Source organism: Nestor notabilis, unplaced genomic scaffold (assembly GCF_000696875.1).
Source record: "Nestor notabilis isolate BGI_N333 unplaced genomic scaffold, ASM69687v1 scaffold4367, whole genome shotgun sequence".
Classification (NCBI taxonomy): domain Eukaryota; kingdom Metazoa; phylum Chordata; class Aves; order Psittaciformes; family Psittacidae; genus Nestor; species Nestor notabilis.
The window spans coordinates 29,361-48,348 of record NW_009937671.1 but is presented as its reverse complement, the minus strand read 5'-3'; the positions used below and the strand labels follow the sequence as shown (position 1 = coordinate 48,348).

The window sequence follows — 18,988 nt, the reverse complement described above, 5'->3', positions numbered from 1 at the left end:
AAAAAAAAGGGGTATCTCTCCAAAATCATATACATTAAAAATTATATAATAAATAAATATTCACATATATGTTCAGCATGATTTATCCATCACAGCAAAAGTCAAATAAGTACTATTAAAGGTGAATTAACACTTTATGTCTAACTTCAAAGCAAGTTAGACACTCCAAAAGAAGAACGACACTTCTGTAAAGCCAGGTGTTAAGAGTTCCCCAAATATTAGTAGAGAAACTTAAATTTAAAATGGATATTTAATACCTTAGAGAGTGTCTGTGCTCTTCTCAGGATCGGAAAAATAGGATATCACCTTCTAGCGTAACATATGTACTTATTTGAGACTTTGTGCTGCATTGTATGCAATGACAGAGTGCAGAGCTCTCCATTTGCTATAGTTATGCACTGATGATAAATTACAAGTGAATTTATTTTTGTACAAGTGAACAATCTTAAATGTAAATGTTTATTAGAACTTCTTTTACTGCCTCAATCAAAGGCATTAGTTAACTGCTATTATTGCAGAGCAGTAAATGACAGTTGGCCTCTATTTCGTTTTTTATAAACTTGTTATAAATGTATATATTTATGCTAACCACATTTTATATCTTAATATTTTATCCAGATTTTCTGCTGGTCTGGTTTTCAGCAGTGGTTGAATTTGTGAACAGAGGGAGAGGGAGTTATGCTAAGACTTTTCAGTCTAGGAAAAGTTTAGAATAGTCTAGATCTCCTTGCTTCTTAAGGCAGTGGAAACAGCAAGGGCAAAAGAGAACAGAAAGTATGTCAAGTTTCTAGGACAATCCAAGCTTTTCTGCACATGCTGACAGCTGAAACATATGAAGAAGGATTCTTCTGTAGATGGGCAATGGCAAAAGTAAGGACTATGCCCCTAATAGCTGTACGTATCTATGAACAGATATAGAATGAGGCTCCTCGCCGTATCTGAGCTCCCAGATCTGCCCTTCCTTACCACTTAGTGTGTGCTGGCATCTGCAGGAAAGGGTCCGCCTGCTCGGAGGGCTCCCTCTGATCCTCAGCATGTGAAACAATTTGCCAAATTTGGCCTTAGAATGACATTCTCCCTTCAGTAGGGTAATACCTCTGCTTGTAGTACACAGCAGTTCAGACTCTCAAGAGAACTAGGGTGACTGGATTTGGGCATCATAAATCAGACTACACAATTCAATGATCTTTTTCTCTGGCATCCTCCTTGAGGTTTAGGAAATGTTCCAAGTGATTCTTCAAGAAACCTTATCTTCCTAAGGAAAATGGAGTAGCTCCGTTAATTTATTTTCTCACATAAAAACTCAGCTGATAATAGCGTGTTTCTAAATGTGAAACTTCTAGGATTACTTGCCACTGAAATGACACCTTGAGACAACCTACATTATTAGTCCTTTTTCTTCGGTGACGCACATGTACTGTTGTACAATCACACAATGAATAGTATGAAATATCTTCACTTCCAACCTGTTATGAGTGAAGTTAATAAAATATAATCTTTGTACTCACCCCAGCTTTTGGTTTAGCTCCAGAGCTGGCTACTGAACAGGGAGATGTTAGATCAGGAGCATGGATGTTAGGAGACAAGTTTGTTTGTGAATGACTTACTGAAGCAACATCCACTCCACTTTCAGAACCAGATTCAACATCCTGTAAAAAAACGGTGCAAGTCTCTTTAGTAACTGTGATTATGAAAGAAAAAATCTAGTTCTTCTAAATAAAGGAAGTATTTAGACAGGCTCATTTAAATAGATATGCTTAACTCTCCGTGCAAGAGTTGTTCCCCTTATTGTTTTCCATTACATACACGTTCACTTGCTCTCTTTTTCAATGTGGTGGTTTGCATTAGCTGCTGTTCTGAAATTATAAATCACCATTAACATCAAAGGTATAATTCCCCTGAATGTTAGAATGTGAGGTAAGAGAAATCAGTTCAGGTCTGCAGAAGTCTGACATTTTTCTCTGATGTTCAGTATTTCCTGTGTGCTCCTCCCACCTTCTGTCTCTGGCAGCACTGCAAGCTCAGTGAACATCTGTAAAGCATTACACAGCCGAAATGACATCACCGTCCAGCAGTTTATACAATTCAGAGGTACAACTCCCTTAGTTTCAGAATCAGCAGACACTTACCAGCCAAATGCTATTTCTGGTTAAAATGCCCTTACTTTTAATGACACTGATTACATTCCTTTTCTGAGAATAAAAAGAAGAAATATAGTATGTTTTATTGTTGAGGAAGTAAAAATATAGCGCCTGCTTGATTTACTGCAGAGAGTGAGGGCAGATAAATTGTGGCACATATCTGGCAAAGAGCTGGCTGTGTGTAGAACCAGCCATATACTGTCAGGATTATTAGCTGAGGTGCAGCCTGTGTGAATGTATCTGCACAGTAACAGAAAAGAGTCTGAACTATTAACCTAGCAAACTCTGTGAAGATAAAATCAGTTTCCTAACATCAAGTTAATCAGTTTCCTAACATCAAGTTCCTAGAATAGGTGAAATATGGGGCAGAGATGTATCCAGGGTTGTGCTCCTGAATTGGAAAGAAATGTCAACCGTTTGACTCATTAATTCCAGTTAAGTGTCTGGTCTGCCAAACTGTAGATGCCAATTAGACAGGTGCCTCTGCACCAAGTATGCAAGTGTGCTGCTTTCTGAAAAGGGTTAGAAATTAGAGACAAAGCTGCACTCTAGGTAGGACCATGCACTTTAGTCAGATATTTGCTGCCAGTGAGTCTTGGAGTGGAATGGAAACACTGGGAAATACAGCAGAGTCATGGAAATGCCTCTGTGAATGTCAGCTTGGGTACAGCTACTGTTAGAAGCTTCTGCTTAGCAGAGTTATGTTGCAGAACCACACTCTCTGCCCTATTACTCATGTTTCTGAATGATATTCAGATGGTTTTTTTTTACTATAAAATCAATATAAGACTGAACACAATGCATGAATGTCCTGAAAAACAAATCTTTTGATCCTTTGATTCATAATACTCAATGACTCAAAAATTCCTAGAAAATCAGTGTATATAAATAGCATATATTCTATGCTTGATGCAAGCTATCTTTCCATAGGGTTGCTGTGCAGCATGGAAACAGGTGCCACCTCTGATTATCATGCAGGCTTATTCATATAGATTGTCTCAACTTTCTTTATTGCTGTAACAAATTAGCTAAAATGCTGTCATGGATTGGTGACATACAAAGAACAGATGTTAACATCGTACATCGTATTTCAGCTTTCCTGTACGATCAGTGCTCGAGAAGACACTGCAAGAACACTGGTATCTGCAGGGAAATTGTTTATTAAAGTGTATGTAAGTTCTGTCCTTTAAAAGTTATACACAATCTTCAGCTCATCAAGCCCACTGAAACTGAAATAAAGTTTTCTCACCAATAGACCACTCATTTGACTATACAGCGATAATGAAGTCTTGACTTTAATAGGAAAACGCCCTCATTATTTAAAAGAAAATACCCCTAACAAAAAGAAATGACCTGAATGTAAACTAGAGATCTTGGTGCAGTATTTCTAGTATTTCTCAGGTTTCTTAAATTGAAAAACAGCTGCACCACATGTGGGTGAAATTAACAGGAAGACTGCATGAGAACACCTTGGGTCAGCTATTTCATGTTCTTCATAGTTACATGTGTAATCATTTTCAGAAAAAAAGAATACATCAATCATGTTTGTGAGCTGTCCATTCTCCCTTTAGACTACTCTCAACAAGGAATTATCACATTTAAATAAATAAAATAATGGAAGGAATTTACATAATTAAAGTACACACTTCTGCCAGAATCTTACTTTGAATGACAGAGAATTTAATATGGGTGTATCTGCCAAAAATCTCACGGACCCTCCCACTAGCAGAAAAAAAGAAAACCTGTAGCTCAGACTTGTTTTCAGTTCCAACTGTGTAATTTCAAATGGCACATATGCATATGCTCTGAGACTGGTGTGACCCTGACTCTGTGCTGACTCTGCATTTACAGTAGGTGATTATTAGAGAGACAGACTTTTTCTAAATTTTGTTGATCACCTTTTTTTCATCTGTGAGCTCTGAAGCTTTCATTTATGAAATTATGGCAGAAGGAAATAATGGATATCAATATTACTGCCTTCAAAACATACATACATACAAAAAAATACAAGACAGTTCTTTACAAAAAGAGCTTTAGTTCTGAAACCAAGGAGCTGAAAAACGTGAGGACTGAAAGAAAAAAGTGAAGTAAACCCAGATTCTACATAGAATAATAAGAGTAAGCAAACTGGCTTACAGGTATATGCCTCCGTTTGTATGTTGGGGTGCTGGATGGGGAAGAGCCTGCACTGAGAGCGTTTTCAATATCCTGGTCAAGCTGGTCCAGTTTCATAATTAACAGCACCATTGAATCCAGTTGTGATCGATCCCGATCTTCTGTTATTTCCTAAAGAACAGAACATACAATTGCTAAATTGGAAATGGCATTACTTGGAAAGAGTAAGCTTAAATTAAGAAAGCTACATTTCTTAATTTGGCATGAAAGTACAGTGAATAATAACAGGAAAAATCTTTTTCAGGAAAAATACTGTTTTGTGTAATCAATTCACTGAGCCTTGACTTACTGCTGTGAAAATATTTTATATTAATATTTAATATACATCCATTATCAAAATTGAATTTTAAAAAAGTACAATTGTTTGGCAGAAATGCGTTATTACAATTTCTTTTATACGCATACTCTTTCAAGAGCTATTTATTCCAACCACTCCTCCAAATATTCACTCCAAGTTAATTTGATTGTAGAAATACAAAAGATGAAGGTTAATGTATGATCGCAATGGAGAAAAGGAAGCTCAAAGAAGCCATTTTCCAGCTGAGGATAACCACAACTACTTTTTCTTGTGCAACTCATCAGCATAGCCATGTTTTGTCAATTCTTGGCAGAGGTTTGTGTCCTGGTTGGAAATTATTGATATGCATGAGATAATATTATACTAAACACAACATTATACATCCTCTGACAGGAAAGAGAGAAGGATGAGGGGTATTCACATAGCAGTCTGAAACACCTAGTTTATGAAGCTTATTTCCCTATATGCAAAGGGAGACAGAGGAGTTCCTCAAAACAGTAACTCAAACCAAAAGTTTGATGGACTAAATCATGCTCTCAAGGAGTTCCTCCCCTCTTTTCCCTTTTTTATAGAAAGTTAACACAAAAGTTAGCAGCCAACTAGCTGTCCTCAAAATTCAGGAATATGAAAAACCCCACTGGTTCCTCTATGGATTTTCAAGAAAGGAAGTTAGAAAATAGGAAGTTCCATTAACTCACTTAAAATATTATTTTTATAAATCCTTCTCAAGAAATGGAAACAAAGATGTTATAATTAATTCATTATGTTAAAGAAGTAAGGAATATAAATGCCCAAATCAGCCTTTTTTGATAGCCGACAAACTGATTTTCAGGCTACACACTAACTTCTCTAATTAGGATTCTATAAACAGGTTTTTTTATAGACAGCTTCAAAAACATTGCAAAACATGAATTAGATTATTCCTGCTGGGGTTAATGGAAATGTATAGAAAAATAGTCATATAAAACATGGTCTACATGGTCTTTATGTGAAGACAGAGGTGATGAAGGTTAGTTTACTAAATCCTAGAAAAGCAGAAATACAGATCTGTCAGTTCATGGCAGAGTTATGAACAACATTCTTAGGAAAGGCCAAACTCAGGAAAACTGTATATTTCATTTCTTATTACAACGTGATATTTTGGATTGGGTTGCTGACAAAGCTTATGAATTTGCAGGACCTCCTGATGAACCTGAACTGAATTTAGAATGACCCTGAGAGAATATTACCTCAAAACAACATAACAATCAGTAAAATGGGTTGAGTTTCACTTTCAAACTGAAAACACAGTGTCCCAAATGATTAATTGAAACTCCAGTATCTTCACTTTAACTGACGTTAAATTGATCTCTGAAATTTGAAAATATCAGAAGAGTTATTTTTCCTAATCTGCATGGGTGCAGAAAACACAATGGACCAAATAAGTGCCTGCTAACAAAGGAGACATGACCTCCTTTGTGGCATGGGGCTATGTTTGCCATGGTGGTTGAGATCATAGCCAGTTTACTCATCCAGGCGGGGCCAGTACTGCTACCAAAATTTGGCTGGCACACAGTCCCCTAACTGTGTGTTTATTAATTTTGCTTGGAAATACACCACTGGAAAGGCTAATCTGTCTCAACTGTACACTTGACTTAAAATCCAAAAATTAATTGCCACACTACAACAAAAGGAGTGGTGGTGACCGAGTGAGCTTTTTTAGTTTGCTTGGTTTATGTTTGGTTTTTTTTTCAGACTAGAAAGATAACAGGTGTTTTACATGAAGACAAAGAAACATCTGAGTTTTTCCCCAAGCAAACAGTTTGACTTTTCCTGCCAAAAAAAGTACAAACTTGCTCTGCATGTAGCAGATTGATAATGCTGGAGAAGAATCTGCTGAAATGGAGAAGTGACAAAATACTGCTCAAAGTGATATTCAGGCTTGACACAACAGGCAGGTTTTGCAGGCAAACACCTCTTTCAGAAAACAATAATATTACCACTATGGAATTTAGCTATTCTGTTCAGAAAATGGTTTGTGATTCTGACTGCTGTTGACATCAACCTTGTCTTGAGAAGTTTTAACACTTTAACTATAATTTCTACTTTTACAATTTACTCAACAGCACAATAATTACCTTCTGTTTGGCTGGGGCTTTATTAAATTGTATACATGAAAGTCTAAGCATTATATCAGAAATTTAACACATACAAATAAAAAAAGCTAATCTTGATCTGGAAATTCAATACAACACACTAAATAAATATTATTATAAGATTAGCTTATGTTTAGACAGTTTTACCCTTGATATTATCTAATAAATTTCCTATTTGTCTTTTTTTGTATCTCCCTTCTGCATATATTCTGAGATTTTATTACTGAAGTGTGATACAATCTAAAGCCAGGAAAATATTAGTAATTAATTTGTTTTCTTTTGAAAACACAGTATTCCCTTTGCATCCAGTCTTTCACATTTTTCCCCACTGACACCTAGTTACATTCCAAATTAGAAGGCAAAAATATAAATACCTTTACCATTATGAAGTCAAAACTTGGGCACTTATTATCTTAATTTCTGCCTTAAGGCATTTACGTTCGGCAATTCAGGAATGTATCACAAACTTATACAGTAGGTCAAACTTGAGATGTTATTTGTCTGGAGATTTTATATTTAACATGTCTCCACACAAACAGGAAATACTTTAGGTCATGAACTGGAAAAAACAATATTTCTTTTAATTTGTATCCTCACTGGTGTGATAAAGAAGCTAGTTAAATTTGAATATATTCATATGTTTAGAACGGAAAGCATTATAACTGTTCCCAGAATGAAGGGTACTTGAATTAATCCTAAATTAAGCATTAACCCCCCAATGTTAAGGTCACATTAAAAGAAATTCAAACATTTTTACAAAGAAAACAGTTCACAAGCCCTGTTGTTATTGTCAACAGTCAATGCTAGTAAAATGGAAACATTTTCAAGAACATGGCTTCAAATGAGATTCAGCCATTTTTTTAGATACTTTTGTAATTTTGGAGCTTATATTGCTATTGAAAAGAATAACACCAGTTTTTCCCCTATGTACTCCTATGTCTTCAAGTGGGTGGTTGTCTTTTTACTACCAAACTGCTTTATTGTTTGCATTTACCAACTGAGGGTGTCCATTAACACAATGTCCCATAGCACTCTGCACGGAGAACATCTGGCAATTTCTGAATATAATGCTGTTTGTGCATCATGTTTAATTTTTTTATTTTGAACATTTGATGGCTAAACAGCAAACAGTGCACAGAGACAACATTCATCAGAGTATTTCTAAAAAGCACAAAAGTATGCTCCCCCCTCTTTTTTTTTTAAGGTTGTAACAGTTTTATCCCCATATTATCAGTACCTTACAGTGATTTTTACCTACTCAAACAAAAGAAACTAATTAAGGAGTACAACGCTATTTAAATTTGGATTTAATATATCCTTTTTTTCTTATCAGGGCATGGTAAAGCAATTGAAACAGATACCCTTCACTCCCTTGTTCTCTTAAACCTTGTATTTCTCTAAGTGTATTGTTCCCCTTCTCCTGTAGCCTCCATTTTACACGAATGCACACTTTTCTTCCTGATGTAGCTCCTTTTCCCACATACCTCTTTCAGCTAGGTAAATGTACCTTTTAAGAAGTATGTATTGTCGAGAGTAAAACCTATTCTAATTTTCACAGCAAAAATTTTGTTTAGAAATAGTTAGGATACAAAATTAACTTTGTGCTCTTTTAATATCCTCAGGGGCATTTAATCATTCCTATCTTCCCTGTAAGAGCTCCCTTTTAAAGCATCTGCTTGTTTCCAGACCACAGCAAATCCCCATTAGTGTCAGTGGGGTCCCCAGTGATTAAGGAAAGGAGGGGACATCCCACTCCAAGCAGTCCCATGTTAGAACCATCAGGGCACCATCAGCCTTTCTCCTCCCTGACACTCTTAGGGATGCTCACAATTTCTTTGAAAAGGAAACCTTGATTTTCAGTGGCAAGCTTATTGCACAACTGACAAGGCAAGCTTGATTACCCACAAGAGAAAGAGATCTTTTATGGAAAGAGTTGGCTGAGTTTTGTCTGGTATTCTTGATCTGCAGCCAGCTGGACTGACTTAAAATCTTGTATTAACACTATGTATTTCAGATGGCATTAAATTACTCATTCCCGTCTTTCCTTCCACACAAAAAAAAAAAAAAAAAAAAAAAAAAACCAAACAAAAAACCCCTTTTGAAAAATAGGAAGTTATTAAATCTCTGATTCTATACTGTGAAGATTTTCATCTGAACTAAAATGGAACAAAAAATAAAAGAAAAGATGCTATTTCGGAATTAATCTGTTGATTTTTACTGGGAAGTGTACAAATCAGATTTGTAATATTCATCCTTGTAAATTGCAGCGTACTGTTCACAAACTTTGAAAAATACCTAAGAATTTTATCTGTCTCTAAATTTTACACTCTGCAGTACCATATTAGATTCCTATTCTTCATCATATTGGAGGTATTGCAGGTGGAGAACATTAAAGCAGTGAAAAAACTAATGCATGCTATTCCTTTTTGACATAAGACACAAGGCCTAGACACCAGCAAAAAATCACAGCAAGATTATTATTATTTTGAACTTGTATTTACAATAGACTGGAAATGGAACAAATAACATAAATATACACTGGTATACACGTGTACAGGTGACGAGACATGCTCATGCATGTAGCTATCCCTACTCATTCACACAAGTTTTGGGGAAAATAGCTTTTCTTCTCATTATTCTTACAAGAACTTTAGGTAGCTGACTCAAACACATAAAGTATTTAATAGCACTGTTTTCCATGTGCTTTTGAATTTCTGTAAACCCATAAATAAGTTATATCTGCAAAAATGAAATCTTTCAGAAGCACTTGCACTCTATATGATGTAGTAATTGTGATTTCCACTACTGTATCCTTAAGAGAAATGTAATAAATAAAATGGCATCAAAAAGTCAACCTCTGAATAACATATACTCTTAACAAAACACATGCTTTTTATACTTCCAGGCAAAAACATCCCAACATATAGCTCCTTCTGTGCAGTGTAGTGCTTGCAGGGATAGTGCTGCACTCCTCGGGGAAAAGAGGAAAATGTGTTGAAAAACAACAGAGAACATAAAACCCAAATATTCCCAACATGATAAATTCCAGGAACTGGAAGATTTCAGGACTAGAAGTGAGGTGAAGCTTCTCCATTTTCCTAACTTTTCACAAGATCTTTCAATCTCATGTGCTATTCACAGATACGGTCTCCTGAATTTAACCCAATTTCCCCTGCAGAAACTTGCTATCTTTCATATTCAAAGCTATTTTAATCTAAAGAAAAGAATTCCTGTTTAGCATGTTCCTTTTAACAGTTGTTCTTGTCTAAAAACATGCTCAATATGTAGGCTTTACTCTATTTTGGTTCAGGCAGTTTTGATTGTAGTTTTACATGTTTCATGTCAACCAAGTAAACTATTTAGCAAAGATGTTATTTTAATAATGAAGGTTAGTGTTTCACTATTGATGAAATGGAAAATTACTCAAAAACATTGGGGCAAAAAAACTGAGGAATCATTACTATATGACTGTGTTAACTCAGCAGGGATGGCAAGCAATACTCATGAAGTGGTTGCTCTTGAAACACAACAGCTCAGTAGTAAGAAACTAAGTCAATCAGAGTAATTTTCTAGCTAGTGTCATATTACCATGGGTAGATATTAATGGAAAATATAGATTTCTCAGCCTGTCATTACAGCATTAATAGTATATCAACTCTCCTGCAATACTAATGCAAATTATAATTGTTGGCGCTAATTCAGGTAACCAACAAAAGCAGAACTAAATGTAAAATTAGCGACTCTAAATGGTACATCTTGTCCAATGTATGAGGTAACTATCTTACACTTACAATACAATTTCATAAACTCCAGATGGTGGGTGAAATCCAGTTCTCTGTCTTTGGAGTTACATTTGTTCACAGTAGCTGGTCTGATGACACCTAAGTACCAGTAATCATTCTTATCTAGGATTATGTAATGATTATGACTTTGAATATTTGCCAAAATCAAATTCCATAGAGGCACAGAGTACAACATGAACATAATCTGTTTTCAATGGGTGGAAAAAAATACAGTCAAACATAAAATCATTAATCATGCTTTTTCTAGCATAAACAATATTCAATTACTTTCCATTTTTCTCCTTCTTCATATTTTGTAAATCAGTGTTATACTAAAAGTCATCTTATAGGACTATGCTTTTATGGCTATGACTTGCAAAGTAAGCAAAAGGCAAGTTTTTACCTTTACAGTGACCCAATTCTCTTTGCTATGAGAGGGAAGACTTCTGATTTGTGGAGAATACTATGACAGTAATCTGAGCACTAATTATCAGACAGGAAAAATAATGTGATTAAATAGAACTGTGATTAAATAAAATGTGAGTGATAGTTGACTGATGCTGCATTTTTAGTATTATTTATTACTTATATTATATACTCAGATCTAGTAATTTTGTGCAAAACCAAGAAGAAAATACTTCAGTGAACTTCTTGCTGCTTTGCTATTATGCTATGAATCAGAGTGTCAAACAAGATAACACAGTGACCTTTAATCAGACATGAAATCAGCATAAACAACATTAAGAAATTTAGCTTGGATAAGTGTCTATTGGCATGCGTTTTACAAACATACAAATAAATGAATCTGTGTACTTGTATTTTATATGCCTACCTTATAGATTCATGGAAAGGGAGCTGGAAATCAGTATTTGAGCTCTGACAAGTTTTTTGGACTCAGACTGTTCACATTCATCTTGTTTGGAAGTGCTTGAAAATGAGAGTTACAGGTGTCTGGATGCCTGATCTGGCAGAAATGCTTAGGACACCCTTGTCTTAAAAAAAATTTAGGACTTAGGGAAATATAACTGAACACATTGACAGATACAAAAGATTTCATTTATTTGGCCCATTAGTATACTTCATAACTTACTAGTAATTTGTTCTTCCTTAAGATACGAGACACTCCTGGAAACACAAAGCGGGGACAATTTTAAGCCAGCAATGCAACCTCACAGCAAAAAGAGACCAACAAATCTGCACTGCACTAGGGAGAACATTGCCAGCAGGACGAGGACTGTGGAGGATCCTTCCCTTCTATTCAACCCCAGTGAGACACAGCTGTGTTCAGTGCTGGCTCCAGTCCTGGACTCCCCAGTACAATAGAGAGACATGAACATACTGAAGCAAGTCCAGTGAAGATGATTAAGTGTTTGGAGCATCTTTCATATGAGGAGAGGCTGAGAAATCTAGAACTGGTTAGCCTGGAAACAAAACACTTAGGAGGGATCTATCTGATAAGTGAATAAGAAGATAGAACAAGTTAATTCTTATTGGTACTGAGACAGGACATGAGGTAATTGTTTGCAAATGGAAAGCAAACCCAATACTTTCAGTTTTACACTGAACTGAAGACAGTGCAAAGAGGATGGGGGAAGACAAATGAATTTAATACCTAGGTTATCCTCCAGTTTATCAATGAAAACAGAGAAACAGCTACTACCTATATGAAGTCTATTAGTGACACTCTACCCCACAATACACAAAGATATTGCAGTAGTAGTACTGAGCAGACTTCTTAAATTAATGGGACTCTTCCCACAATTGCAATGGACTTTGAATCAGGCCTAAAATAGACATGAGAATTGAAACCCACTAACCACTGTACACTCTAATTTCTCCCAGTTGAGAAATAGAAGTGTTTGTCTTAAATGTTTATCATGCTACCCTAGTAAATGAAGAGTTTTAGTAAAGGTTGCACTGTCAACTCAATCTTTTTAGATAAGATATCTGTTTGTTAATATGACTGTGATTTCAATAAATGAACAAACAAGCCTATTAAAAAATACAACGCAATCACCTTGCTAATAACAACTTAATCAACTTGCCTATTATTTGTGTGCATGGAGGGGAGGGTCTTCACTGAGTTTCAAGTCCAGCTAATAGGTTGCAGAAAATTGCCTATATTCACTTTTCTTTAAAAGCAAAATGTTTGTGTAAAGCCTGGAAGCATTATGGAAGAAATGTGCTGTTGTACAAAAATTATAGCAGATCCTCATATGAGTGGAGCAAGGTTAGCTGTTTACTTAACCTTGTAATCTTGCCATGAAGGCTTAGCTTGAAGACATCCAAATTATCATTCATCTGGCTTTTTCTTTTTTTCCAATAAAAATATAAATATTTAAATGTTTCTGCCTTTTACATTAGTTTTATATTACTCTTTTGAGTCTTGTGGGTTTATTTATATTCCTATGTATTTACAAGTCACATAAACACACACACATGCATGCATGCACTCTGATTCGTGCAATGAAGAGACTGTGTACATTGATGGTAGGTTTAATTTTGGCATTTTCTAAATGCAGAAGTAAATATTAGAAGTATACCTGGAAAATCTAATTAAAAAATAGATTGGACTGGCTCATTACCAAGAGTGGCCTGAGAATTTTTATATATTGAATGACAAAATGTAGGAACATTTTGTAATAGCCTGTAACTCGTTGAAATCAGCCCAGTGCTTATGTCTTCTGAGAAGCCAGTCATTTATTTAGATATCTAGATAGAATAACCTGTATTTATAATTCTGGTTTTGATAATCCTGCTCAATTTAACAGCTTACATGAGAGATTCACTAGCCTTCTCTGCCAAACACATTTTCCAATCCCTCTCATGTCTGGAGGAAGTTGTTGAAGAGAAAGGGAATCAAGGAAAGCTGAGACAGGGTGTATTCAGCAAAGAGTATTTTCTTTCCCTGCACCCTGAAGCATGACTAGATTATTGGCACTTCTGTAAAGAGGCAACAAATTAAATATGGAACTTCAGAGCTGATGGTGGGAAGAATGAGGTGGGGGGTTCAATGTGGAGAGAAGTGCTCAAGTTCTTGTACAGAAAGCTATAGATTTAGACAGGTATATACCAACCATACTGGGTCTCGGGGAGTCCATGTCTGAAAGGAGACCCAGGATCAGTGCACAAAAGGTATGAAACCAGATACATAAGACCTACTTTAAATGAGTCACCAGTTAATCTGCTCTACTGGATAATGGACCTATTTAGTTTGTGAAGTGAGGAAAGTATTACAGCATCACATGAGAATCACAACCCGTAACCTACTCTCCAACTTGTTCCAGGTGAGAAATAAAAATGATTTTCTCAATTAAAATACTAACCTATTAAATTAAGAGTTAAATTAATAATGCAGGTTGAAAGAGGTGAGGCAATGTGATGAGGGGTGGAGGTGCTCTACATGTGATATGGCTTGACCTGGCTACAGTCCTATTGTCAAGATGGACAAAATGGAAGACATAATATTGTTGGGGTTTTTTTGATTGTTTGTTTTTCTTTATTGTGCTTTTCAGCATTACTAAATTACAGCACTGCAGATCTGATAATAAGGCTTGTAGATAAAAGAAGGAACAAGTAAGTACTACTAGGGTGAAAATGGTATTAAAAAGGTAAGACAACGGCTAGCAGAGGAGGAAATATTAATGCTAATCTAAAGAGGACTCTTGTGGTACAGAAAACAGCAAAAAATACAAAAGAGGTGTTATTCTCTCCAAATGTAGAAGATCAAACTCCACAGAAGTCCAGCAACATACAAAACTTTCCTGCAGTGTTAATATTCTGCCCCTGAATACACCACCCTCCCATGCAAAGCTCTTTGGAAATGTCTTTTAAATATTTTGATGTTACTTCTGGTTCATTTAATCAGAAAAAAAACATGCACTAACTGAAGATTTCTAAAATCATTCAAGTGATCTGAGAGAATTGTTTAAAGATTTTCTTAGGCTTACTGTTGCGACAGATGTAGCAATGTATGAGGAAGGCTGTTGCAAACTTCCAAAAGCTGTAGCAGAGTCATGTTTTCTTTGTGCAGACATTTCATGAGACATAGAGGAGGGAAGCTGAAAATTTAAACTCTCTCTAACAGGACTGTATTTGTTTAGAAAGAGTGAAATTCAAAATAGCAGTGTTTCAGAGGCAGAATGTTCTCTGCAATAAAAACATTGGAATGGATTCTCAGAATGCTGCTTAGGTTTGCATGTGACTTGCATGACATGATTGATTCAGTTGTCATTATATAGAGAAAAACATTTGTAAAACTGAATGACCTTTTTACTATAACGCTCAATCAATGTAAAAACCACCGAAATCATTATAACAAAGATGGTACTTATAGCACATGCATCTCCAAGAACAAGATTTTGACCAGTGTCTCTTCCTGCAACTAAACAAAATTCTCTGAAAAAGTTGTGGTCAGATATCATTTGAAAGTCCCAAAGCTTAAAGATCTACTTGCTTGCCTTTCATTTTTGCTCACTGCACTGCTGCAAGCCTAACGTTTTGCTGTAAATCCAAGTATTCTGCCTAGCTTCTCTATATTTACTCTCTAAAGACTAATTGTTAGCTATATAAGTGCACTTGATTTTGCCTCTAGCAATGAGCTGAGCTTTTTGGCTACACCTCTCTGTGTAGACTGCTCATTTCTTTCTTTCAAAGATTTTTTTCAATAACTAGACAAACTCTAATGGTTGTTGACTGCTGTATAGTAATCCACTACTAAACCTTATAGTAGGTAATGATTTAAAATATACTTTCACCTTACATAATAAGTAGTATTTCAAGATTCAAGTGTGATCAGAACTCAATTATTTAGTAACTTTATACTTAGTCCTGTTTATAGTTGTACTCCAAACAGTTTTAAAAAAATAGATATCTAAATCATGATATGGTACTGATCATGGTTTCACAGTTACTTTATTTTTCCCCACATTCACAGTTCTACTACAAGTTGCTGTTCCCTCACCTACTCTCCCAGGCCGCCCCTCACTCCCCCCTTGTACACTAGCACTAGTTTCCAGTAGTAAACCAGTGTGAATCCAGCTGAATATGGTCCCTGGGGAAGGTGTAGCACTGAGCAGGGTCAGTTCCCTAGGCTGGCTTTCCATGCAGTCATGCGAATGGCAGTACTGGCCAAGGAAGGCCAAAGAAAGGCAGGACAAAAAGCTGTATCGATTTTTCTTTTTTGCAAGAGCCTGGATTTATGTTTGTGCAAAGTACACATAACAAGTAACCTTGTTTTTACAGGTTAGATTATGCTGATTTTACAGGCATTGTAGGGTCTGGGGGTTTCTCAAATGTTTTTCTTCAGGACACCACTACAGAGAACTTACGGGTTTGGCACATTTGAAATTTAGTTGGTGAGGTTTTGAAAGAGGCGTATTGCCAAAAAAGAGTAGTCAGTTTCTGTCCTGTGCCCCTTGATTCACCCGTGTATCCTTCTTTAGCTTTTCCAATCTATGCAGCTGATGAAATGCCAGAGATATTTTTTTTGCGTGTGTCACAAGTTTGTAGGAGAAGATGATAGCATGAGAAAAACCATTGCTATTTTTTTTATACTCAGTGAAAGGAGTTTAAGTGCCTTGCTATCTTGGAAAAGAACTCATTCTTTCTCATGTGAAAATTGAACTGTTCTGGTGACAATTACCTTCCTATTAAATTACTTCTGCACAGTAAGATTTAAACTAAGGATAGTTTCATATAACAATCCATCATATGTTGAAATTTATGAGAACTGTAACTGGCGACTGAGGAGGTGGTAAAAATCTTGATCCTAAATGAGGATAAAATTTGCATTTGTCAATAAGACTGAACCAAAGTTAGAGTTCAGGTTTGGGTTAAGGCCCAACACCCTTGAATTCCGAGAACTTGTCTCAGCAAAAGTGTTTCATCAAAAGGGTTACAAAATTAGATGTTCATATCATACTTCTCAGCTTAACTATATGGAGGCCTAGTCACAGTCAAATCAAACTCCCCGAACTGGCATGGGGATCAAATAAGTGGGGAGTTGAAATGTTGATCAAGGGAACTATTTTTCCTTTTCAGCCACATGAAGAAAGATTCTAGATAGCTTGAGAAGTGTTCAGAAAGCACGCCCTCTCTTTCACTTTGAATTCTTAGGAAGTAGTAATAAATAGCAATCACAGGTTTTGATAAATTACAGAATCAAAGGAAGCTGAATCACCCTTTATATGATACACATCATATTTTATAAGAAGATATATCCTGGATTAAATAGCCAAGATGCTGCAGTCATGTCAGCTTCTCTGAAATGATGTATGAATTACAAGATGCCTTCTGCAGAGCTGATAATGTCCCAAATGGGGTAAAAATTACCAAACCCCCTTGTTTACCTGAGACACCCCTTAGCAGCATCTGTCTTTTGTATATTGTTTTCTGAAATACATCAAAGCTAAGTGCCTTACCATGTGGTTGACTAGAATTTTGCAAAAGCCTGTGGTTCAGACAAGGAATTCCGCTTTTCTTTATAATGTATTCAGCTATTCCATGTATGCCTTTGAAATATGTTTATGCACACTGAAATTATTTTAGCTATTAAATTTTACTAAATGGGATTGATTCATGCACAGTGCACAGGATTCAGGGCTTGCTCAGACACACACTAGCCTGTAAACTAGCTGTTAGCATTGACTATCCATTCACATCAAAGGACATAACTCATGTGACACACAACAAAAAGACAAAGATACTCTGAAAGCCTCATTCTTCAGCAACTACCTTTTTAAGTCCTTGAATTCATTATCCCCTAGAAAAGCTTGCTTAGAGGCAGGCCCAAAGCTACACCACATGACTGTTACTAAAGCAATTTTCCATATACTTTTAAAAATAAGTATACAAATTGTATTAACTTAACATTCACTGCTCTTTCAACTGTACGTTCAGCTTCTCAAGTCTAGTGGTTATTTTCATCTGAAACCATCAACAGTAACTGCTCTAAATATTACACAATATTAAATATTATATTATTACACATTTGTATACAATATTAATGAGCTAAGAATAGAAAGTCATAGAATCATAAAAAATACAACTTGAAGAGATATTGAAATGTCATCTGTCTCCCTCTTAATGATGGGACTATTATACTTGACAGACAGGTCTCCAGCTCCTATTACAAACCTCCAAAACTGCCCCAAGCAAACAAGATTTTATTCCACTGCTACCTTCCTTAGCACTAAAAACTTAATTCTAACATGGAATCACAATCTTTCTCTATCTTGAACTAATTAATTCTTATTTTTGCCAATTTTTGGTCTGCATGACAGACTTTTCTTATACTTAGACATGGTATTACGTTCTCCCCCTTGTCTCTTTTTCAGGCTCATTCCTTCCCCTCCACGCTGCAATGACAGGGACAGGTTGATTCCATTTCTGGGCATTCTCACATATCTTCTTGAGTCTCTCCTGGACTCTCCTCCTGATGATCAACTTACAAAACCCCTCTGCCTTCACTACAGGTGAAACTGATGTAAATAGTGCATCCCTAGGAATGAAAGAGAAAAGTATGCTCGGGACACTGTCAGTTGAAGCCACTTCACCTTCCAGCATTTGTGAGGTGAAAACAAGACCAAGATTAGCAACATAACAAGCACGTGAGATGAATGATTGTCAGGAAGTTCAAGTACAGCCGATCTTTTCTTGCAGGCTGTGGGACTCGCAGGCAGCAACCACTCCATAGCCCTCTCCTGCATTGCTGCTCCCTGACCTCCATGGGCACAGACATACCTTGTGCTGCAAGACCTCAACCCCCAGAACCGATGGAGCCAGCACTTTCCCAAAGGTGCACAGGCATAAGAAAAGAGGCAAATAACAAAAGCTGAAGCAAGAAAGAAAAAAGAAATTCATCCCCCTATGACACCCCCCTAAAGTCCAGCAGTGGAGCAGGTCACTCGGGGAAGTACAGGCTCCATCCTTGGAGGTTTTCAAGATAAAGCCCTGACCTCAGAACTGGACTTGCTTCAGTAGAGACCTCATGAGGTCCCTTCCAACCAATTACTAGGGCTGTCCTTAATTTTTCCATTGCTGGGTGGAAACTAATTATTATCTACAAAAATTACTGGTAAAGTCAGATTGGGTATAAAGTACTGTTACTATTACTGAATTCAGGTAAGCATTTTGCTCAGTGATTGACCAACTAGTGTTTGTACTGCTGTTGGATAGGTATTGATGTCTTTGTATACAGCCTTACACATACAGAGTACATTAGCCAGTCATACCCTGGAGACATGTCCACAGGAAAATGAGTCACACTGCATTATATGATAACTAATCCTCTTCACGAAGTAAAACAAATAGCTTCAAAACTGAATAGTACTGTATATTCTTTCAAAAAGCACTCATAATTTATTGCAAGTAAAGTGAAAATTCAGCACCAATAGCGTTCCATGGGGATATCACTATATAATTTTCTTTCACATCATGTCATAACTCAGCCATGAT

At 36.2% G+C, this 18,988-nt stretch overlaps 1 protein-coding gene across 1 annotated transcript in view; it reads right to left on the bottom strand.

Moving 5' to 3' along the window:
* Window positions 1-1,508: 1,508 nt before the first annotated feature.
* Window positions 1,509-18,988, bottom strand: part of LOC104409137 (rho GTPase-activating protein 7-like) — a gene marked incomplete at its 3' end in the record, with an annotated part of 41,262 nt that continues 23,782 nt past the window's right edge. Inside the window, exons 2-3 of the mRNA XM_010018928.1 lie at window positions 4,278-4,427; window positions 1,509-1,649 (exon numbers count right to left, since the gene is read on the bottom strand). Coding sequence (XP_010017230.1) covers window positions 1,509-1,649; window positions 4,278-4,427 — 291 coding nt within the window. The remainder of the gene's footprint in view (window positions 1,650-4,277; window positions 4,428-18,988) is intronic.